At 39.3% G+C, this 24,742-nt stretch overlaps 1 protein-coding gene across 11 annotated transcripts in view; it reads left to right on the forward strand.

Moving 5' to 3' along the window:
• Window positions 1–24,742, forward strand: part of LOC116085613 (ankyrin repeat domain-containing protein 18A-like) — a 152,959-nt gene that overhangs the window by 12,001 nt on the left and 116,216 nt on the right. For 6 of the 11 annotated variants that reach the window (XM_031363173.1, XM_031363163.1, XM_031363171.1 and 3 more), the window contains exons 7-9: window positions 5,146–5,207; window positions 12,270–12,306; window positions 19,724–19,785. The exons of 2 other annotated variants lie outside the window; for them this stretch is intronic. In XM_031363173.1, the coding sequence (XP_031219033.1) occupies window positions 5,146–5,207; window positions 12,270–12,306; window positions 19,724–19,785 (161 nt within the window). The remainder of the gene's footprint in view (window positions 1–5,145; window positions 5,208–12,269; window positions 12,307–19,723; window positions 19,786–24,742) is intronic. 3 more of the 11 variants (XM_031363164.1, XM_031363166.1, XM_031363165.1) reach the window with 3 other exon arrangements.

The following is a 24,742-nucleotide window of genomic DNA, read 5'->3' on the forward strand; positions in this document are numbered from 1 at the left end:
CATCTTTGTGGATGCAGTTATATTGCTTTAACCCCAGATGGATGCCACCTTTTCATTGCCCCCTCAAGTGGTCTATTTTTCCTAGTAGTGAATTCTATCAATCCAAGTATATTCTTTGTTTTTTTAAACCTAAGTAGTCATTCTTTTATTTGAGTATCTTGGAGATGTAAAGTCAAATTTAAAAGTACAGTTTTAAAAGCATATTGATTTATACAAGAGTCTTTCTTTAATGTTCCTTGAATGCTATCAAATACATTTTTTTTTTTAGAAACTAAAGAAAAGATTGATATACTGTATTCAATATCAATGTTTGCTATAACCCTCCATAAATGCATACAGCTTGGCAGAGTGAAGAGAGATTATGTTCTAGTTGGTTTTTCCATAATGGTTCCCAGAGATTTAACAGTGAAGATAATATCTCCAACACATGATGTTATAAATATTAGACAGTAAATTCTTTTTTTTCTTGGATATTTTTTTTATTTACATTTGAAATGTTTTCCCCTTTCCAGGTCTCCCCTTTGAAAACCTCTTATCCCATCCAACCTCCCCCTGTCTCTATGAGGGTGCTCCCACATCCACCCACTTCCATCCTTTCACCCTGGCATTTCCCTACACTGGGGCATTGAACACCCTCAGGGCCGAGGGCCTCTCTACTCACTGATGTCCAAAAAGACCATCTGCCACATATGTGGCCAGCACCATGGGTTGCTCCATGTGTATTCGTTGGTTGGTGGTCTAGTCCCGGGGGATCTGGCTAGTTGACACTGTTGCTTCCTCCATGGGGCTGCAAACCCCTCAGCTCCTTCAGTCCCTTCTCTGTCTCCTCCATTTGGGGACCCCTGAGCTCAGTCCAGTGGTTGACTGCAAGCTTCCTCCTCTGTATTTGTCAGGCTCTGGCAGAGCCTCTTAGGAGACAGCCATATCAGGCTTCTATCAGCAAGCACTTTCCAGCATCCACAATAACATCTGGGTTTGGTGGTTGTATGGATGGATTTCTATATATCGAATCATCCCTACATCCCTGGAATGAAGCCTACTTGATCATAGTGAATGATCATTTTGATGTGTTCTAGGATTCACATGGCAAGAATTTTGTTGAGTATTTTTGTATTGATTTTCATAAGGGAAATTGTTCTGAAGTTCTCTTTCTTTGTTGTGTTTGTATGGTTTTGTAATCAGCATAATTGTAGCTTCACAGAATGAATTGGGTTGAGTTCCTTCTGTTTCTATTTTGTGGATTTGAAAGCTAATTTGAAGACCATTGGTATTAGGTCTTCTTTGAAGGTCTGACAGAGTTCTATACTAAACTCATTTGGTCCTTGGCTTTTTTTTTTTTTTTTTTTTTTTTTTTTTTTTGTTATTGGGAGACTTTGATAACTGCTTGTATTTCCTTAGGGGTTATGGGACTGTTTAGATGACTTATCTGATTCTGATTTAACTTTGGTACTTGGTATCTGTCTAGAAAATTATCCATTTAATCCAGATTTTCCATTTGTGTTGAGCATAGACTTTTGAAGTAGGATCTGATGTTTTTTTGGATTGTTTCTGTGGTTATATCTCCCTTTTAATTTCTGATTTTGTTAATTTGGATAGTGTCTCTGTGCCCTCTGGTTAGTCTGACTAAGGGTTTATCTATTTTGTTGATTTTCTCAAAGAACCAGTTCCTGATTTTGTTAATTCTTTGTATACTTCTTTTTGTTTCTACTTGGTTGATTTCAGCCCCGAGTTTGATTATTTCCTGCTGTCTACTCCTCTTGGGTGTATTTGCTTCTTTTTATTATAGAGTTTTCAGATGTGTTGCTAAGCTGCTAGTGGATGCTCTCTCCAGTTTCTTTTTGAAGGCACTCAGAGCTATGAGTTTTCCTCTTAGCATTGCTTTCATTGTGTCCCATAAGTTGGTTATGTTGTACCTTCATTTTTATTAAGCCTTGACCAAGTTATCATTGAGTAGGTATTGTTCAGCTTCCATGTGTATATGGGCTTTTTGTTGTTTTTGTTGCTTTTGAAGACCAGCCTTAATTCATAGTGATCTGATAGGAGACATGGGATTATTTTAATCTTCTTATATCTGTTGAGGTCTGTTTTGTGTCAATTTTGGATAAGGTATCATGAGGTGCTGAGAAGAAGTTATATTATTTTGTTTTAGGATGAAATGTTCTATAGAAATCTGTTAAATCCACTTGATCCATAACTTCTGTTTGTTTCACTGTGTCTCTGTTTACTTTCTGTTTCTGTGATCTCTCCATTGGTGAGAGTGGGGTGTTGAATTCTCCCACAATTATTGTGTGAGGTGCAATGTGTGTTTTAGGTTTAGTAAAGTTTCTTTTATGAGTGTGGGTGCCCTTGCATTTGGAGCATTTCTGAAGAATTGAGAATTCTTCCTGGTAGATTTCCCTTTATGAGTATGAAATGTCCTTCTTTATCTTTTTTGATGACTTGTGGTTAAATGTCTATTTTATTCAATATTAAAATGACTACCCCAGCTTGTTTCTTGGTGTCATTTGCTTGGAAAATTGTTTTCCAGCCCTTTACTCTGAGGTAGTGTTTGTCTTTGACACTAAGGTGCATTTCCTGTATGCAGTAAAATGTTGGATCCTGTTTACATATCCAATCTGTTAGTCTATTTCTTTTTATTGGGGAATTGAGTTCATTGATGTTAAGAGATATTAAGGAATAATGATTGTTGCTTCCTGTTATTTTCATTGTTATTTTTATGTTTGTGTGGCTATCTTCTTTGTTGGAAGAAGATTACTTTTTTGCTTTTTCTAGTGTGTAGTTTCCCTCCTTGCATTGGCATTTTCCATCTATTATCCTTTATATGGCTGGATTTGTGGAAAGATACTGTTTAAAATTGGTTTTGCCATGGAATATCTTGGTTTTTCTATATATGGTAATTGAGATTTTTTTCTGGGTATAGCAGTCTGGGCTGTCATTTGTGTTCTCTTAGGGTCTGTATGACATTTGTCCAGGATCTTCTAGCTTTCATAGTCTCTGGTGAGAAGTCTGGTGTAATTATGATAGGTCTGCCTTTATATGTCACTTGACTTTTCCCCTTACTGCTTTTAATATTCTTTCTTTTTTTGTGCATTTGGTGCTTTGACTATTATATGACAGGCAGAATTTCTTTTCTGGTCCAATCTATTTGGAGTTCTGTAGGCTTCTTGTATGTTCATGGGCATTTCTTTCTTTAGGTTAGGGAAGTTTTCTTTTGTAATTTTGTTGAAGTTATTTACTGGCCCTTTAAGTTGGAAATCTTTACTCTCTTCTATACCTATTATTCTTAGTTTTGGTCTTCTCATTGTGTCCTGGATTTCCTGGATATTTTGTGTTAGGAACTTTTTGAATTTTTCATTTTCCTTGACTGTTGTGTTAATGTTTTCTATGGTATTTTCTGCACCTGAGATTCTCTCTTTTATCTCTAGTATTCTGTTGGTGATGCTTGCATCTATGACTCCTGGTCTCTTTCCTAGGTTTTCTATCTGCAGTGTTGTCTCCCTTTTTGATTTCTTTATTGTTTCTATTTCCAGTTTTAGGTCCTGGATGGTTTTGTTCAGTTCCTTCCCCTGTTTTGTTCTGTTTTTCTGTAATTCTTTAATGGATTTTTGTTTTTCCTCTTTAAGGTCTTCTATCTGTTTACCTGTGTTCTCTTGTGTTTCTTTAAGAGAGTTATTTATATCCTCTTAAATTCCTCTGTCATCATCATGAGATGTGATTTTAAATCAGAGTCTTGTTTTTCTTGTGTGTTGGGGTAACTAGGGCTTGCTATGGTGGGAGGACTGGGTTCTGATGATGCCGAGTGGCCTTCGTTTCTGGTGCTTATGTTCTTGCCCTTGCCTTTAGCCATCTGGTTATCTCTGGTGTTAACTTGTTTTGCCAAGTCTGACTGTGGCTTGTCCCTCCTGCAAGCCTTGTGTGTCAGTACTACTGGGCGGTCAGTTCTCTCTGAGAAGAATTTGGGTATGTAGAGTTGTGGCACAGGGTTAGCTGTGGGGTGCAAACAAAAGGATCCAAAAGGATCCTGTCCCCAGCTGATCCTTGGTTCCTGTGTCCTGATGGCCCTGGGAGGGTCCCTCTAGGGCCAGGAATTTGAAGAGATGTGGTGGTCTTACCTGTGCTCACAGGCTCATCTGCACTCCTGGGAGACTAGCTCTTTCCTGGCATTATTTGTGTATGTAGTTCTGTGGCACAGGATCAGCTCCAGGGGCAGACAGAAACCGGAAAGCTCCTTTCCCAGACAGCTCCTTAGGTTCCTGTATCCTAAGGGTTCCAGGCAGGTATTTGTGCATGTAGCTGTGTGACACAGGATCATCTCTGGGCTCCATGTTTCTTGGATTTAAGAGTCAAATTATGTCATGACTCTTCATCTGTGTTTAAAGAAAATTTTATCTTTCATGTCAACTAGAAATAAACATAGAAGTGAAGGGCCTTTCCTTTTTGTAATGTGCCTGTTTATACCAATTGGTAAGGTCAGGAAGTCAAAAGAGTAGGAAAATTGAGACCTCAAAACTAAGAAGGCAAGGACTGAGTGTCAAAGCTGTTCTCTGACCTAACACATGCATTGCGGCACATGTTCAATGGACAGCAAATACATGTGAACAGGAATACACATCATACATGCACTAAATCTATGAATACATAAATATAAATACTACAGCCATCAGAAGAAAACATGGAAAATTACTGTCTTCTTCACATGTGTGTGCCTGTGTGAGTGTGTGTGTGTGTGTGTGTGTGTGTGTGTGTGTGTGTGAATGCATGTGCTTTTGTGGGTACATGTGTTTATGTGTGCCTGTGTGTGAGTGTGTGTATGCATATGTGTAGTTTTGTTATTTTAATCAAGAACTAAATTTTCATCATTCTAAATGAAGAAAGATGGTAAAGACAGCAGTCACCAATCACAATTAACTTTTGAAGAATGAATTCACACTTGTTTATGCCATGTGTTTTTCTCTGCCTTTAATTCCAGAACTCAGGAGGCAAAAGACAGGCAACATGGTTCACATTCTGAGTTTCAGGCCAGCTGGGCTACATAGTGAGATCTTGTATCAGATAAGGACTCAAAATTAAATAATTTAGAACACATGTTAAATGTTTTTTCATATGGAGAGTAAATTAGTGATTGTTTTTTAACATGTGTCACAGTGGAGGAACTTCTTTCAAACAGCCAGAAGAAAGAACTAAAAAGCATATCATGTTCAATGAAGGTAAGATTTTTATAATGAATTACTTTTTTTGGTCTTACCTACCCTAAACAAAATAAACATGAGTAAAAATTCACTACACCAAATGGAGTTAAGTAAATCAAATATAAGTATAGTCATTTTGTTTTAAAATGTCTTTTCTATTATTCTGGAAAGTTAGAATCAATTATTTATAAGCACTTTCAACTATGAAAATATACTGTCAAAATGTTGCATATTTGATTTTGATGCTCATATATGTTCTGTCTTTATTTATATAAGAAAACAACCAGGCAGGGGACCCCAGTAGTCACATCATTGCAAATTGGACTATTGGCAAAACTGATCTTCTTTTAGTTTTTATAGCAAAGATTGTACTTTGTACCGTATATGAGTATATAGATCAAAGTCACTAAAATGTAATTATATCACAAATAAAACTTAATATTCAGTTACTTCTTTCTTTGTTTTTGTTTTTGTTTTTGAAGTGGTTGGGATTGACACTGACTTTATTGATATTTTAGGCATGTACTTTTCCTATACTTTAGAACTTTTTCCCATTAGTTTTTGTTAAAAAGATCAGGGTATGATAAAACATGGTTTAACTTGATATAAAGCACAATTTCCAGAAAAATTTGGACAGAAAGAGGGGAGTTTAGATGACATTATTCTGTATTTCAAAGCATTAACTGCATATGCACTGAGTCTGGATAATTTCTGTGACGGCAGAAGGAACTCTCTACAGAGTTCACATTTTCATCAATTGTCATCACAGTATCTTTTAATACCTAACTTGCCATTGGTAACCAGACTGGATAGTGAATCCAAATGAAATTCTTCACTTAAGCTGTGTTGCCTGTGCCCTGGAATACTTGCTGCCTGATCCTATCTGCCCTTGAGGGTGGGGGTTGGAGGTGAGCTGGTGCAGAGTCAGTGACACAGACTCTGGGAGCAGGTGAGAAATGCTGCAGCAAGCTCATCTGAATGCTGCTGCAAGCTCCTTTAACACCCTCCACCGGAGACTCATTGGTCCCAAGAAAGCATCTTTTCTAAACAGCAGTTCCTAATTGGTTGACATTGTCTGCACCAACAAACTGCCTCTCAGGCAGTCCTCAATTAGGTCCTCCTGCAGGAGATGCTTTTGCACCTGTGTGGCCCCTGGCATTTACATAGAGGTGGCCCTGCCATTCCAGCTACACTTCTACCTTTTTGTTTCTAGATTTTGAAAGCCTAGTGGGAACTGGGGTGCCATTGCCTTGACATTGTTGACCCCACCTCAGAGGATTCCCAGTATACTGGACTGTGCCTTTCTTAGGCTGTCCTGTCTTCCAGGATCTTACCTGCCATTGACTACCAACTCTCAAAGAGATATCACTCTGGAAGCATGTCACACAAGGGGATATGAGGAACAGTCTACATGGTGGTCTCCTGGATCTCTGCCATTCATTCTTTGGTAACTTCCTTAGTGGGAGTGCAATTAGAATTTTCGAGAGCCATCAGCACCAGGAAAGTCGCCTTATTTATGAAATGTTGCTTGGAAATATGCTGTGGGAGACACTTAAACAAAATAATTATTAGTATGACAATTCCTCCCCTCATAGCATAATTGCTATCCATGAGGGGTCAAACAGCCTTTTAATAGTCTCACTTTTCCCAAGAATCCGGCCTCTAGGGAGAACACAGATACCCTGCTCATAGTGAGGTTGGCTATGTTCTCCATTAGCAGCACAGAATAGTTAAGGAATTTGTCTGACCAGTTACCTTCAAGATATTGAGCCAACTGTTGTTGGGCTTCAGTGGCATTGTGTACCTGGTAATTAGTTAGGTAGATTGAGTGAAACCTGGGGGTCATATGTCAATAGAGACATGTCCCTAACAAGGACCAACTCTTCTGATAGTAAGTCAATCTGTTGTTGTAAAATGTGGATGGCTTGATAAAGATGTTGATTTAGTACCACCTGTGCCTGTAGTGCCTCAGCTGACTTACATACTAGCATTGACAGTCTCTGCCATAGTGGCTGCCTGGGTCAAGGCAACCGCAGCCATTGTTGCCCTGTTAATGCCTACTATAATGGCATTACCATTGGCAGCTATAATCCCAAAATCACTCTTTCAATAGTGTAGGGGTTGTGAGTCTGGGCTATCAGAGTGATGGCATGAAAGTAGGTGGTATTTACCATTGGCATCCAAATGGTGGCTGGTTCCCTCATCAGGATAGCTGTTATTGAATACCTCATCCAGCAGGCAGTCAAGAGACATTTTTCATTAAAGCAGTTAAGTGTGTCTCTGACAATGGAGGTATTGGTGACCAGAAAGAAAAAAGGAGATCAAACACAGACTGGGGTAGCTTTCCAGCCAATCTGACTGCCAGTGACCACATTCATGTGGGTTGCCCCAGTCCACATTTTCGCTGACTGTTTTATGTGGAAATACATCTCATTAAAGAGATAGTCATATTTTAGGAGAGTAAGGGGGCATAAAACAAGACAGTTAGAGGGGCCACATAAATTACAATTGCTCGTAATGGGGTCATATCAGAATCTAATGGGACCCCTTTTAGCATAGGAAGTAATATTGTAAGTATCATGTGAGGTAAACCTCTGCAAACCAAGTGTGAGGTTAGATGACAATATTGGGTAGTCCCCAGAGAATTTTATGCATAGTGCAGGCTGGCAGTGCTCCTAAGGGACAGGAAGTCCCACAAAAGTGGGCATTTGAGGGACCCTTGGACAAGGCAGGGTGGACCCTTGAGGCAGGGGTGGATATAATATACTTGGGGGATCCTTTGGGGATTTGTAATCAGTAAGGGGAACATGCAGTTCCATGCCTGACATAGTGCCATAGGTTAGATTACCATGAAGGTTTCCCATGGTCATATTGCAAAGCTGGATACAAGGGCCTATGGAGGAGACATTCATGGTAAAGCAAAAAATTTCCTCCGTGGGCCAGGTGCCTTCTAATTGTTTTGTAGTAGTGATTAAGTCCATGAAAGGCAAACTCAAACTCACATTGGAAGAGAAAAGAACAGGGTAGGCTGGGGAATTAACTGCCACAGGCAAAAGAATTGCGGGGCAGGGGCACCAAAGCCCAGAGCTCATTAGCCCCCTCAGGCTGAAGAAAAATTAATAAACACAGAATGTACATTATGTCTCTCCATCCTGGTCTTCTTCTGGCTCCTTTATCTCCCCTTGTCTTGTGGCTGGTAAGCATGTCAAATTAGCATTAAGGTTATAGTCCAGGTTAATCCTAGCCTGATTCTCAACCAAGTCACGATATGCAGACTTCCAATAAAGAAACACAGTAGGGCCAGGCGGTGGTGGCCCACACCTTTAATCCCAGCACTTGGGAGGCAGAGGCAGGTGGATTTCTGAGTTTGAGGCCAGCCTGGTCTACAGAGTGAGTTCCAGGACAGCCAAGGTTATACAGAGAAACCCTGTCTTGAAAAACCAAAAACAAAACAAAACAAAACAAAAACAAAAACAAAAACAAACCCAAAAACAACAACAACAACAAAACAAAAAACAAAAAAACCCAAAAACCAAAAAAACAAAAAACAAAACAACTACAACAACAAAAAAACCAAACCAACAAAAAAAGAAACACAGTAGGGTTGAGCACTGCCTTAAGAAGATTATACCAATTGTGCATTGTCTATTGCTCCAGTATGTTGGGAACCATGAGAGCCCTGAGATAAACATCCTGCCCCAGCTAATTGAGAACCCTGAGATTAACATCCTGCCTGACAATCACAAGGATCCGGCTTGGCCCTGAGAAAAAGAACATTCACGGAAATCCACGCCCTCCCCACCTGTCACCCCGGAGCTCAACCCCAGAAGATTTTGTAACCTTCCATCTCCCTCCTTCCTCTCCCCCTCCCCTTGTAACCTTCCTTCTCCCTCCTTCCTCTCCCCTCCCTCCAAGATTTTTGCTTTAAATATGCTCTCCTCAACCAAGTAAATGGCTCTTGACAAGCAATGCTTCCTTGAGTCCTGTCGTCTCTCTCGCCTATTCTTTATTTACAGGTTGTGACCCTCCTCGTTCCCCCGAATAACGTGACTTGCAGGCCAGGTCACCAGTACTTGTTCAAAATAAGGGAATCTGAGCCAGAGTAGTTGGCAGCTTTTCTGATTAGTGCCAAGTCTGCCACAGGAGTGTAAATCCAGGGTCTAGTCACCACATCAGGGTCAAGATTGACAGGGAAAGCCTCAAGATACATCTGAGGAGAATGGGGCCTCTGGGAAAGAGGCAGTCCAGCACAAGGGACAGGCATTGCAGGAGCGACCACCACAGGGGTGCCTGCTGGAAGGCAAAGTCCCCCTAAATAATGCAGGGGTAATCTGGTGGTACCTCTAATAGTGTGGGAGCAGAAGGGCTAGTGAGCGAGGGACATGGGACAACAGGGCTAGAGGATGGCTTGGAGCCTGATGGCAAGAGGGCTAGAGCAGAGGTGCCTTCATCTTCATCCTCATTGCCATCCTCATTGCTAAAATCAACCTGTTTGCCTGGAGAAAGTGGGACAGAGTCAGTAATGAAAAGGTAACTATTAGCCTGATCCTGGCAATGTTCATTGTGGGCAGCCACCACATCCTCTGGGGAAGAATTCTTAAGACTGGCAATGACTGCAAGGAGGATGGGAACAAAGAACAAGGGAAGGGTAGTCCCAGACTGTACCTTGAACTTGCAGGCAAGGAAGAGAACATGCATCTAGAGGTCAGGGTACCACATGTTCTCCAGCAATATCCAGGGGGCCAAAAATAGCAGCCTCCTCCCAAAATTGGTCCAGGTGAGTCTTAACCTTGAGGCCACGAGTAACCAGCAGGGTTTTCAGAGCTCTAATCTGGGGTTCCTTGGTGGTAGCGGGGAAGGAACCCATGATGATGGGCACGAAGGAAACAAACATGAACAGATGTGACCAATATGACAGAGGAGGTGACAAAAGTCACTTAGTAAGCAGGGGACTCCCAAAGGTGTATCTCAAAGGCCCTATGCCTGCACAGTGTTCCTGGGATGGAAAAGGCATTTGGGAGCTGATCCCTGCTACCACCACCCTAGAGACCAGCCCCTATGTTAGGTACCTGGATGAATAGAGACCAAAAGTGAAAATGAGTGGACAAAGACAAAGAAGACAGAAAAGATGGCCACCACATGCTCACCTAGACAAATACAAAGAAGAAAAAAATATAGCCACCACAATCTCACTGCAGCAAGCTCACCCAAAGACAAAGAACAATGAAATATGGTCAGCGCATGCTCACCCTTGAACTGAACTGCGAGCAAAAGTGAGGTCACTGGAACAAACAGACAGAAAAGACAAAGAAGACAGAAATTAGGTCCATGTGCTCACCTTCTTGGGACCCACAGCCTAAAACACTAGAAGGCCACTCACTGAAGAAGCAACTGAAGGGAGTACAGAGCAGATCAGGTCAAACCACAAGTACAGTCCTTGCAGCAACATGCAAAAAATGAGCCCCCAGAAAAGAGGTTCACAAGCAGCCACAAATGAGGATGATGAAGTAGTCCATTGGGCACCAGGTGCTTCCTGTGCTGGGGGCTACTCGTTGCCTTACCCTACCTGCCCTGGGAGGTTGGAGGTGAGATGGTGCAGAGTCAATGACAGACTACAGGAGCAGATGAGAAACACAGCAGTAAGCTCATCTGAACACTGCTGCACACTCCTTTAATATCCTCTACCCATGCCCCATTGGTCCGAAGAAAGCACCTCTTCTTAACAGTAGTTTCTGATTGGCTAGCATTGTCTGCATCAGCAATCCTTGGTCTTTCAAGCAATCTTCAATTAGGTCCTCTTGCAGGAGATGCTTTTGCAGCTGCATGGGCCTCTGGCATTTGCATAGAGGTGGCCCAGCTATTCCTGATACAAAGCTGTAAGACATAAAGTGTCAGGATTATGATAAAAGAGGTAACTTTCTTATGACATTATTACAAATTTTGTTGTTTTGCCTTTACAATGATGATGACTGACTGAGGCTTCCCCTGCCATAAGCATAGGCTTTATCCCTGAGCTATAGTTCCAACCCATTAGTTAGTGAGAAATAAGTCCTTCCTGAGCCTTGGGGAATTCAAAGAAGGTACATGGCGTTTTTCTTGAAGCCAGACAAAAAAATGAATAATTTTCATTTAAGCAAAACAAACCACTGTTATACAGTGAAAACTTGAGTGAACTCATGATTTATTTTTGTAAGCATGTAACTTGATTGCATGTCAGAGAGTGGCCCATGGAATGTGCTTTTCTATCCCATTGCTGCTATTCTGTTGTTCTTTCCTTGTGAGATACAGCTCAGGGTACATAACTACCATAATTCTTTCCCTGAGAGATAATGGACACTGTCATGATCATGTTTTAAGCTGCACATAAGATTGGAAACAGAGCTGGAACTAAGAGGATGAGTAGATTAAGTACATTATTCCCTCTTTAGCTTTTTGTGAAGGTTTTTGTCCCTGCTCTGGTTCTGTCTACTATATTTCAACATACTGCAAAGGACAACTGCCTCACATCTACCTTCCTATGCTACAGATTTTCACTCTAGACTGAACAATTTAAACTGTAAAGCTGAACAATTATACAGTCTTAGATCTCCTCTTCCTCCTCCTCCTCCTCTTTCTTCTTCTTCTTCTTCTTGTGTGTGACAATTTCTCTCTGTTAAGAGGCACCACCTGCCTCTTCTGCCTTCCATGTGCTGGGATTAAAGATGAGTACCACAATAGCCAATCTAGAATTCCCTTTAGTACTATTGGTCCAGAGTTAAGTAACAACTACAAGAACCTATTTTGTTACACAGTCAAATTGTGATCCTGATTCAGGTTAGGTTACCACTCTCTCTATCTGAGAGTGTTTAGTTAGTATCACCACAGCTGTTTATGGGAGTTTATTTTTAGATATCAGTGCTTGATAGATCTCTCTCTGATTTTAAAACTACAGAAAATGGAAGAGTTCTCTATTAATTGGCTACATTTGCTCTAGAATAGTTTCCAGATTTGTCTAAAAGGAATTGAAACTAACAATGGGTCTGATAATTTTGATATATTTTTACAGAGTTGTAATAAAACAAATTTTGTCTTCATTTTTAGAAGTGCACTACAGCACTAATCCAAAGCCTTTCTGCAGGTAAGATTTAATAGATTTAACAATACATTAACATTAGGGAAATTTACAGATAAGAAACTAATTCTTGTTGGGTGTGCTCTGAGATAGATTCTGTTTTATATACTTAATGGTTGCTGTGTATTATAGTCCATACAGTGTTATGGAATATGATTTTAGAATGAAAACTTGCTCCTTTATATAAACATGAGTATTAACTCTGCTTTAGAAAAGGAGCCCTCTAGTGTTATTTACAGTCATTGATGCCAAACTGACTCTCCTTATATATTCACTTTTTTAAGTTAATATTTTAAGTTTATTTATTTACATATCAAATATTATCCTCTTTCCCAGTTTCCCTTCTGCAAACCCTTTGTCCCATCCCATTACCTTGCTTCTATGAGGGTGTTCCTTCACCTACTTACCCACTCCTGCCTCACTGCCCTAGCATTCCTTTACATTGGGGCATCAAGCCTTCACAGGACCAGGGCTTCCCCTTCCATTGATGCCAGATAAGGTCCCTTCAGCTTATTCAGTCCTTCCCCTAACTCCTCCATTGGGGCCCCTCTGCTCAGTCTGATGTTTGGCTGTGAGCCTCCACATCTGTATTGGCCAGGATCAGGCGGAGCCTTTCAGGAGACAACTGTATCAGGCTACTGCCAGCAAGCACTTCTTGGCATCCAAAATAGTGTCTGGGTTTGGGGTCTGCATGTGGGATGGATCCCCAGGTGGGGCAGCCCTTCCTTTAGTCTCTGCTCCACTCTTTGCCCCTGTATTTCCTTTTTCCTCCCCTTTTATTGGATATTTTCTTTATTTACATTTCAAATGCTATCCATTTTCCAGGCATCCTCTCTGGAAAGCCTCCCACCCCTTGGCTCTATGATGGTGCTCCCATACCCACCTACCCACCCACTCCCACCTTCCTGCCCTGCCATTCCCTGACACTGGGGCATCAAACCCTCTCAGGCCCAAGGGCTGCTCCTTCCATTGATGTTCAACAAGGCCATCCTCTGCCTCATATGCAGCCGGATCACTGGGTCTCTCCATGTTTATTCTTCCGTTGGTGGTCCAGTCCCTGGGAGCTCCAGGGAATCTGGCCAGTTGACACTGTTGCTCCCCCCACCATGGGGCTGCAAACCCCCAGAGCTCCTTCAGTCCCTCTTCAACTCCTCCATCGGGGACCCCGAGCTCAGTCTAATGGTTGGCTGCAAGCTTCCACCTCTATATATGTCAGGCACGGCCAGAGGCTCTCAGGAGACAGCCATATCAGGCTCCCATCAGCAAGCACTTCCCAGTATCCACAATAGAGTCCAGGTTCGTTGGCTATGTATGGAAAGGATCCCCGGTGGGGCAGTCTCTGGATGGCCTTTCCTTCAGTCTCTGCTCCACACTTTGTCTGCATATTTCCTCCTGTGAGTATTTTGTTCACCCTTCTAAAAAGCACTGAAACATGCACACTTTGGTTTTCTTTCTTCTTAGGCTTCATATAGTCTGTGAATTGAATCTTGGGTATTCTGAACTTTAGGGCTAATATCCACTTATCAGTCAGTACATACCATGTTTGTTCCTTTGTGACTGAGTCACCTCCCTCAGGATGATATTCTCAAGTTCCATTTATTTGCCTATGAATTTCATGAAGTTGTTTTTAATAGCTGAGTAGTACTCCATTGTGTAAATGTACCACATTTTCTGTATCCATTCCTTTGTTGAGGGACATCTGGGTTGTTTCCAGTTTCTGCCATTTGTTGATTCTTGATCTTAGAGCATAAGCTCTTGGTGTTCTGTTCAGGAAATTTCCCTCTGTGCCCATGTGTTCAAGGTTCTTCCCCACTTTCTCTTCTGTTAGATTCAGTGTATCTGGTTTTATATGAAGTTCCTTGATCCACTTGGACTTGATGCTTTGTACAAAGAGATAAGAATGGATCAATTTGCATTTTTCTACATGTTGACTAAGACTTGAACCAGCACCATTTGTTGAAAATGCTGTCTTTTTTTTCCACTGGATGATTTTCGCCCTTTGTCAAAAATCAAGTGACCATAGGTGTGTGGGTTCATTTCTGGGTCTTCAATTCTATTCCATTGATCTACCTGCCTGCTACTGTACCAATACCATGCAGTTTGTTAGCACTATTGCTCTGTAGTACAGCTTGATGTCAGGGATGGTGATTCTCCCAGAAGTACTCTTGTTCTTGAGAATAGTTTTCCAATCCTGTTTTTTTTTTTTATTTCAAATGATTTTGAAAATTGCTCTTTCTAATTCTATGAAGAATTGAGCTGGGATTTTGATGGGGATTGCATTGAATCTGTAGATTACTTTTGATAATATTGCCACTTTCACCATATTAATAATGCCAATCCAAGAACATGGGAGATCTTTCCACCTTCTGAGATCTTCTTCGATTTCTTTCTTCAGAGACTTGAAGTTCTTGTAATTCAAATCTTTCACTTGCTTGGTTAGAGTCACATCAAGCTATTTTATATTATTTGTGATTATTGTGGAGTGTGTTGTTTCCCCAATTTCTTTCTTATTCTGTTTATCCTTTGAGTATAGGAAAGCTACTGATTTGTTTTGAGTTAATTTCATATCCAGCCACTTTGCTGAAGTTGCTTTTCAGGTTTAGGAGTTCTCTGGTAAAATTTTTGGGGTCACTTAAGTATACTATCATATCATCTGCAAATAGTGATATTTAGCCTTCTTCCTTTCCCATTTGTATTCCTTTGATCCCCTTTTGTTGTCTAATTTCTCTAGCTAGAACTTCAAGTACTACTTTGAGTGGGCAGTCTTGTCTAGTCCCTGATTTTAGTGGTATTGCTTTAAGTTTCTCTCCGTTTAGTTTGATGTTGGTACTGGTTTGCTGTATATTGCTTTTACTATTTATGGGCCTTTCTTCCTGAATTTTCCATGACTTTCAACATAAAAAGATATTGAAGTTTGTCAAATGCTTCTTCAGCATCTAATGTGTTTTTTCTTTGAGTTTGTTTATATAGTGAATTACGTTGATGGATTTCTGTATATTGAACCATCCCTGCATCCCCAAGATGAAGCCTATTTGATCATAATAAATGAGTTGATGTTTTCTTGGATTCAGTTTGCATAAATTGTTGAGTATTTTTACATCAATATTTATAAGTGAAATTTGTTTGAAGTTTTCTTTCTTTATTGGGTCTTTGTATGGTTTTGTTATCAGCATAATTGTGGCTTCATAGAATGAATTGTATAGTGTCCCTTCTGTTTCTATTTTGTGGAATAGTTTGAAGAGTGTTGGTATTAGGTCTTCTTTCAAGGTCTGATAGAATTCTGCACTAAACCCATCTGGTCCTGGGCATTTTTTTGGGCAGACTTTTAATGACTGCTTCTATTTCTTTTAGAGGTTATGGGACTGTTTAGATGGTTTATTTGATCCTGATTTAACTTTGGTATTTGGTATCTGTCTAGAAAATTGTCCATTTAATCCAGATTTCCCATTTGTGTTGAGCATAGGCTTTTGTAGTAGGATCTGATGATTTTTCTGAATTTCCTCAGTTTCTGTTGTTATATCTTCATTTTCATTTCTGATTTTCTTAATTTGGATACTGTATCTGTGCCCTCTAGTTAGTCTGTCTATCTATCTTGTTGATTTTCTCAAAGAAACAGCTCCTGGTTTTGTTTTTTCTTTGTATAGTTCTTTTTGTTTCTACTTGGTTGATTTTAGCCCTAGTTCGATTATTTCCTGCTGTCTACTCCTCTGTGTGTATTTGCTTCTTTTTGCTCTAGAGCTTTCAGGTTTGTTGTTAAGCTGCTAGTGTATGGTTTTTCTGTGTGTGTGTGTGGGTGCACTCCACTGCTGTGCTGCAGGTGGTGAGGTGTCACTGGGCGGTGGGGATATGAAAGGGATTGGAAAAAGTGACTCGAGTCCTGCCAGAGAGAGACACTCGCATGGACTCGAGTGTCTGTGTGCTCTGCTCTGCATCTCAGTCCTTGGAGAGTGGAGAAGAGCAGCTGAGGGAGTCATAGGTTCTAGCTCCTTGGGAATCCAGGCGACACTGGACATTATGGAGGAGCTGAGAATGAATTGGAGGCCCCAGAGCAGCTTTATGCCCTGAGTTCAAATAGAAAGAGCGGGCAGGGCAGGAAGCAGGGCCCAGTGGTTTGAGGTCTCACAGCTGTAAGCACCAGGCTCACATGGCATTTCTAGTTAAAAGGAGACAATGCATGGTTGTAAGATGTTTTATTATAGAAAGGAGAGAGAAGAGATAGGAAAGTAGTAGAGATCTATGTGGCCATCATGGAGAGGGGCAAGGGAGGAGGAGAACGTAAAGATAAGAAGAGGCTAAGAGGGAAGGGAAAGAAGAGGAGGAAGAGAAGAGAAGAGAAGAGAAGAGGAGAGAAGAGAAGAGAAGAGAAGAGGGGGCAAATCGCCCCTTATATGGTAGGCTGGGCTGTCTATCTGTGAGGTGGGGCATACCTGGCTCTGGTCAGTGACTGGGGGTAGAGTCCATCCAGAATGCTGGGAACTTGGGGCATTGTCTACATGATTGATAGCACAGGCTTATAGAGCTGGAGGACTCATGGAATCAGCCTGTGTCTGGGAACATGTCTCTACTATTTCTGTCCCTTGTGAAATCTTCACTTGGTCTCCAAAAGTTGAGACTCGCTCAACCAAAACACAGGCTGATTTTTCAATCCCATATCTTTCCAGTTTCATTTTGAAGGCACTCAGAGCTATGAGTTTTTCTCTTAGCACTGCTTTCATTGTGTCCCATAAGTTTGGGCATTTTGTGCCTTCATTTTCATTAAATTCTAAAAAGTGTTTAATTTTTTTTCTTCATTTCTTCCTTGACCAAGTTATCATTGAGTTGAGCATTGTTCATGTGGGCTCTCTGTTGTTTTGGTTGTTATTGAAGACCAGACTTAGTCTGTGGTGATCTGATAGGATGCATGGGATTATTTAAATCTTCTTGTATCTGTTGAGGCCTGTTTTGTGACTGATTTTATGGTCAGTTTTGGAGAAGGTACCATGAGGTTCTGAGAAGGTATATCCTTTTGATTTAGGATGAAATAAAATCTATTTGGTTCATAACTTCTGTTAGTTTCACTGTTAACTTATGTTAGTGTCTCCGTTTACTTTCTATTTTCATGATCTGTCCATTGCTGAGAGTGGGGAGTTGTAGTCTCCCACTATCATTGTATGAGATGCAATGTGTGCTTTTGACTTTAGTAAAGTTTCTTTTATGAATGTTGGTGTCATTGCATGTGGAGTGGAACATAGATGTTCAGAATTGAGAGTCCTTGGTAGATTTTTCCTTTGATGAGAATGAAATGCTCTTCCTTAACTTTTTTGATAACTTTTGGTTGAAAGTTGACTTTATTTGATATTAGAATTGTTACTCTAGTTTGTTTCTTGGGAGAATTTGCTTGGAAAATTGTTTTCCAGCCCCTTACTGTGAGGTAGTGTCTGTCCTTGTCACTGAGGTGTCTTTCTTGTCTGCAGCAAAATGCTGGGTCCTGGTTACATATCCAGTCTGTTAGTCAATGTCTTTTTATTGGGGGAATTGAGTCCATTGATGTTAAGAGATATTAAGGAATAGTGATTGTTGCCTCCTGTTATTTTTATGGTTAGAGGTGGAATTATGTTTGTGTGGCTATCTTCTTTTGGGCTTGTTGAAAGATTGCTTTCTTGCTTTTCTGGAGTGTAGTTTTCCTATTTGTGTTTGAGTTTTCTATCTCTTATATTTTGTAGGGATGGATTTGTGGGAAGATATTGCTTAAATTTGTTTTTGGAATATCTTGGAATATCTTGTTTTCTCCCTCTATGTTAATTGAGTATTCTGCAGGGTATAGTAGCCTGAGTTGGCATTTGTGTTCTCTAAAAGAAAACCTAAAGGTTCCTGAGATTTCTCCAGGATCTTCTAGCTTTCATAATGTCTGTTGAGAAGTCTGGTGTAATTCTGATAGGTGCCTTTGTATGTTATTTGACGTTTTCCCCTTACTTGCTTTTAATATTGTTTCTTTGTGCATTTGGTGTTTTGACTATTGTGTGACAGGAGGAATTTCTTTTCTGGTCCAGTCTTTTGGTGTTCTGTAGGCTTCTTCTATGTTTATGTTCATCTCTTTCTTTAGGTTAAGGAAGTTTTCTTCTATAATTTTGTGGAAGATATTTACTTTGGGAAACTTTGAGCTCTTCTATATGTATTATCCTTAGGTTTGGACTTCTCATTGTGTCCTGGATTTCCTGGATTTTAGATTAGGAGCTTTATGCATTTTGAATTTTTTTGTCTATTGTGTCATTGTTTTCTATGGTATCTTCTGCACCTGAGATTGTCTCTTGTATTCTGTTGGTGATGCTTGGATCTATGACTCCTGGTCTCTTTCCTAGGTTTTCTATCTGCAGTGTTGTCTCCCTTTGTGATTTCTTTATTGTTTCTATTTCCATTTTTAGATCCCAGATGGTTTTGTTCAGTTCCTTCACCTGTTTGGTTGTGTTTTCCTATAATTCTTTAAGGAATTTTTGTGTTTCCTCTTTAAGGGCGTCTTCTTGTGTTCTCCTGTATTTCTTTGAGGGGGTTATTTATGTCTTTAAGTCTTCTGTCATTACAACATAACTATTAGTTATCTCTCTACAAAGCAGATTTTTCCCCTCTGTATTATTTGGACATAGAAATGAAGATTTATGATTTTCTGGTACTACAACTGTCCAAAGGCACACCTTGCATAAAGTCATATGTTAAATGCTACTTAGAATTCGAAACAGTTCCAAAGTATATAACAAATGTTATCCACTAGGTTTTGTTTTTTGTTTGTTCATGTTATTACCTTGTTAAGTATTAGTAGAAATGCTTGTTTAGCATAGAGCAGCGAGATTGTGGTTTCTGCATTAACGTGTGGATGGATTACCAAGAAATAGCTTAAACAAAAGCAAAGAGAAACTGACAAGTAAGTGTGTTAGCAGAATCAAGAATCTTGGGAGGTAACTAACAATCACTGAAATACCAACAAAGTATTATGATAGAGAAGGTCTTGTTGTGCTCTGGGGCACAGAATGATGAATGGAGTTTGGGTACTAATTGTGTTGAGCATGTAAATATGGAACTATCAGTTACTGCGGCAAAGGCTATGAAAGAACAACCTTTCTGTCATTACCTCTCTGTCTGTCTCTCTCTGCCTCTCTTTTTCTATCTCTCTGTCTGTCTGTCTGTCTCTCTTTCTGTGTCTCTCCCCTCTCTCTTTCTGTTTGGTTTTGTTTAGTTTTTGTGGGCTAAATTGTTCCTTTTCTTTAATACAAGAAAAAGTTGAAAGGACAGAGTCACCCAACATAATAAATGTGCTGAAGAGCAAATTAATCATTGTTTGTAAGTTTATAACATAAGGTATGCTAAGAACTGAAACAAAAATGAATCTAAAGCATTTGGTAGATTTCTTTCATATTGATATTAAACTATCACCTTTTAAAATATTCCACAGTGAAGTAAGACATCCAGGACAGCTAAAACCAATACTTAAAAAGCCCAACCAGATCAGTACAGGTAAGATTAGTCGTGAAAGCTCTGTTATACCCTATTTCAAAAAGAGTAAAGAGTTTTGTTCTTCTAAAGGGAGCCAAGGAAATCAATCATAAATGCAGTTATACTTTTTCTTAATTTGCTTCTTAACATTCTTAAAATTCAAAATCAGTTAAGAAATTATTTCTAAGAAATTTTATAATCTTAAAACATAATATCTGAAACATGTTTGTTCATTTAATATGAGCTAATGATAAATGTAATATCTTTATATAAAGAAAAGAAAATTTAACCTAGTACACAGTACGTGTCCTCTATAGTCACATAGTAGCAAATTGACTTTGTTACAAATTGGATTGTTTTTCAGTTTTTATAATAAATGCAGTGCAATTATTATGCAATCCATTTATTATAAAAACTGCACTGCATTTTGTGCTACATATTGTAAAGTTTAGTGTCACTAAAATGTGATTATGTCAAAAACCAAAAATACAACATTCAATTACTTTCATTATTTTTCCATAACTGTAATTAAAATTATCTGAGATTTTTCTTTCTGTAATTTCTCAATTTAGACATAGTAGACAACTCACACATTGTCTACTGTCATCTTTAAGTATCTGCCACTTAATGCAAACATGTCTTGCTTGACATAGTACATATTGGCTCATTGTGTAATTTTTGAAAGTCAATGGATTTTGAGTTTTGTAGGAAGTGCTAGCGATTAAACACTGTCATTATGAGCATTGTAGGTGTCCTAGTTAGGGTTTCCATTGTTATTAAGGGAAGCCTTGACCAAGGCAAGTCTTATAAAGGACAACATTAATTGGGACTAGCTTACAGGTTCAGAGGTTCAGTCCATTATCGTCAAAGCAGAAGCATGGCAGCATCCAGGCAGGCATGATGCTGGAAGAACTGAGTGTTCTATATCTTGTTCTGAAATGAAACAGAAGACTAACTCTTCTGTACTGGGCAGAGCTTCAAAGCCCACCCTGCAGTGACACACTTCCTCTAACATGGCCATACCTTCAAATAGTGCCACTTCCTGGGCCAAACATATGCAAAGAACCAGAGTAGACAAGTGCTCTCCCTATTGACTATGACACCAGCACCCTTTTCCTTTTCTTTTATTACATAACATAGGATATGATGACACTTGATTTATATGTTACAAGACATTATTTCCAGAAAAAATATTGCCACAGGAGGAGGAAAGTTGAGAAGAGGCCACCATTATCTAGTAGGCAACACTGATTCTAGGATCCTGGCACACTGAGTCTGGATAAGATTCTAACAGAAAGGAGCACTGCAGAGTCTGTGCTTTTAGTAGCTGTTATCATACTTGCCTTGCCTTTGGAAAACACACCAGTGAGTGAATTGTGTAGACGAATCTGTTCAACCTTCTTTACATATGAAGTAAGGTGAAAAGAGTCAGTCTTACAATAACATGATGATGTTCTTTCATATTATTTCAGCATAATATTACTGGATTTTTCTTTGTGGTAATGAGGATTGGCTGAGGCCTCTCACATACTGAGTGTAGGCTCTACTATTGTGACACATTCTTAGTCCATTTATTGATAAAACAATTGTTCTGATACTGTCATGGGCAAGGAAAAGGAGATTTTGCTGGAGTTTTACATAGTGTAAATGAAGTCAACAAGACTTGTTTCTTATTGAGAGCAGACTCTCGGCATACAGTGAAAGCATGGCTCACTGAATGATGGTTTATATATAGAAACAAATACAAATGTTTCATGAGAGGTCCTACTCCCTTGGAGTTGCTGTTCTATCCTCATGTTCCTTCATACTTCTCTCTCTGAAGATGTAGTTTGGAGTGCATAACCATGGCAGGTGATGAAAGGAAGTGTAAATTGCAGTTATATTGTTTCTTATTTTGTCTTTAAAGCTCAAATTAAGACTTTTAAGAAGTTATTCTCAAGAAATTTCAAACTTGAAACTATATTTAAATAAAATGATTTCCAATTAAATTAAATACCCAAGTGCCAGGCAATATGTGCCCATTGGTGTAATAGTGACAAGACTGTTATGAGGGCAATCAAATGCTCTCTTGATTATATTTGAGGACTGCTCCACTTGGTCTTGAGGTTTGCAAGGGGAGAAATTTGGATTTACTTGCATTCTCCTACATTTGACTCACACCTTTTAGAAGATGCTGTTTGTTTTTTTTTTCTGGTGAGGTTTCTGGCTTTGTAAATAATCAGGTGTACTCATATGTTTGTATATCTGTCTGGGTGTTCAATTTAATTTTGCAATGTGTTTGCTTTCATGCTAATACCATGTGCTTTTTTTTTTAAATACTATAGCTCTACACTTGAAAATCAGATATTGTGATACTTCCAGAAATTCATTTATTATATAGTATTGTTTTAGCAATCCTAATTTCCTTGTTTTTCCATATGAAATTGAGTGTTATCCTTTCAAGATCTATAAAGGAATTTTGACCCTATATAAATTCCACAATGGAACCCTTATAGCTGGTAAACACTTTTAGTAAAATGGCTAGATACAAGATTAATTCAAAATGTTATTGGCTCTCTTAGATACACATGACAAATGGGTGAAAAAAGAAACAGGATAGAGCTGGGTAGTGGTGGCACAGGCCTTTAATCCCAGCACTTGGGAGGAAGAGGCAGGCGGAAATATGTAGATTGCATTACTATGTTAACCGTATTGAATCAAGAGCATGGGAATTCTCCATCTGATATTTTCTTTGTTTTCTTTCTTCCAAGACTTGAAATGATTATCAAAGATGTTTTTCACTTGCTTGGTTATAATTATCCCAAACTATTTTATATAATCTGTGGCTACTGTGAAGGGGTTTGCTTATTTGCTCTCCTGATTTCTTCTTCCCTCCCTCCCTCCCTCCTTCCTTCCCTCCTTCCTTCCTTCTCTCCTTCCCTCCTTTCCATCTTCCTTCCTTCCTTCCTTTCTCTCTCTCTCTCTCTCTCTCTCTCTCTCTCTCTCTCTCTCTCTCTCTCTCTCTCTCTCTCTCTCTCTCTCTCTCTGTCTCTGAGAGGGTTTCACTGTGTAGCCCCGGCTGTCCTGGAACTCACTCTGTAGACCAGGCTCATCTTGAACTCAGAAATCCGCCTGAGCCTCTGCCTCCCAAGTGCTGGGATTAAAGGCCTGTGCCACCACCACCCGGCTCTATTCTGATTTCTTTTTTCATCCGTTTGTCATGCGTATCTAAGAGAGCCAATAATGTTTTGAATTAATCTTGTATCTAGCCATTTTACTGAAAGTGTTTACCAGCTGTAAGGGTTCCATTGTGGAATTTATACAGGGTCACTTATTTATGTTATATCATCTGCAAATAACAATATTTTAACTTCTTCCTTTATGATTTGTATCCCCTTAATCTCTTTCAGTTTTCTTTGTGCTCTAGCTAAAACGTCAAGTAGATAAATAGATATAGGGAGAGTGCACAACTTTGTCCTGTTTCTGATTTTAATGGCTTTACTTTGAAATTTTCTCCATTTAATTTGATGTTGGCTGTAGTCTTTTTGTAAATTGAGTTTATTATATTTAGATATGTTTCTTGTATCCATAAACTCTCCAAGACTTTTATCGTGAAGGTGTGTTGGCGTTGGTCAAGGGCATTTTTTTTGCATCTAATGAGATGATCATGTGTCTTTTTTTTTTTTTTCTGTTAGTTTGTCCATATTGGATTACATTTACTGATTTTCTTTCCTTTTTTTTTTCTTCTTTCCCCCTTGTGTCCATTTACTGATTTTCAAATATTAAACCATTTCTGCATCTCTGGATTGAAGCTTACTTGATCTTGAAGGATGATCTTCTTTACGTGTTCTTGGATTTGGTTTGCAAGCATTTTATTAACTATCTTTGCATCTTTATTCATATGGGAAATTGGTCTGTAATTCTCTTTATTTGTTAAGTCTTTTTTTTTTTTAAATTTCAGTATCAGGGTAATTAGACACGTTCCATCTATTTCTATTTTGTGGAATAGTTTGAGGTGGATTAGCAGTATCTCTTCTATAAACATCTGATAGAATTATGCACTAAAGCTATCTGGCATGACCTTGTTTTGGTTGGGAGAATTTTAATGACTGCCTTTATTTATTTATTTATTATTTATTTATTTATTATTTTTTTGGAATCAGGTAATGTTTATTTCAAATTTCTAGGAGGTTTAAGAAAAAAAGTCAGATATTGATGCTTCATGCATGTTCAGAGCCAGTTTATAAATACTCACTCAGAAGAATTCCTAACACAAATCTGCATCAATGAACAAACGTAAAATTCTCCTCTTGCCAATCTGTCAGATGGAGAGGACTAAAACAGGATGTTTCATCTATTTCAATTTTAAATACGATTGTCACATCGGGAAAGCGAAATAAACACAGTAAAATAAATTGTACAAAGGCAAGGTAGAATAACAAAAAATATTTTACTAAAACATAAGATTTACAGAAGTTTCCAGACAAGCCATACAAAATGGTCACAAGCTTTTTCTTCGTCTTTTGGGGCTGAGGGTGGGGACGGAGAATCTACACGTGACAGCAAAGTCACAACGTTATTAATGAGGGCTGGGAGGTTATTTAATGTTCCCATTTTGGTTCAGACAATCAAGCTTGTCCATCTATGGCGTCTAAAGTTAGACTTGGCTAGAGAGCATATTCTAAAAAACTGGTTGGTTAGCTGCATTTGACCACTGCAATTAGATCCTTGAAGGGGAGGGGAAAGGAGGCCATAAACTTAAAATAAAACTACTTTCCCCTAAAAAAAATAAATAAAACCACCCATGCCCCTGGCAGCTAACCCTGACAACTACCTTCATTCACAGTGCCTTGTACTTTAACCATGATGGGGCAAGGAGTCAAAGCAGAGAGTACTGCTTCTCAGCACCTCTCAGCAACCCGGATGACACTTCAAGCCTCTGCTCATGCGTTACAACAGTGAATCAGGGCAAGACAGATTTGCTAATGTGCATGTAATC

This window comes from Mastomys coucha, unplaced genomic scaffold (assembly GCF_008632895.1).
Source record: "Mastomys coucha isolate ucsf_1 unplaced genomic scaffold, UCSF_Mcou_1 pScaffold12, whole genome shotgun sequence".
Taxonomy (NCBI): Eukaryota; Metazoa; Chordata; class Mammalia; order Rodentia; family Muridae; genus Mastomys; species Mastomys coucha.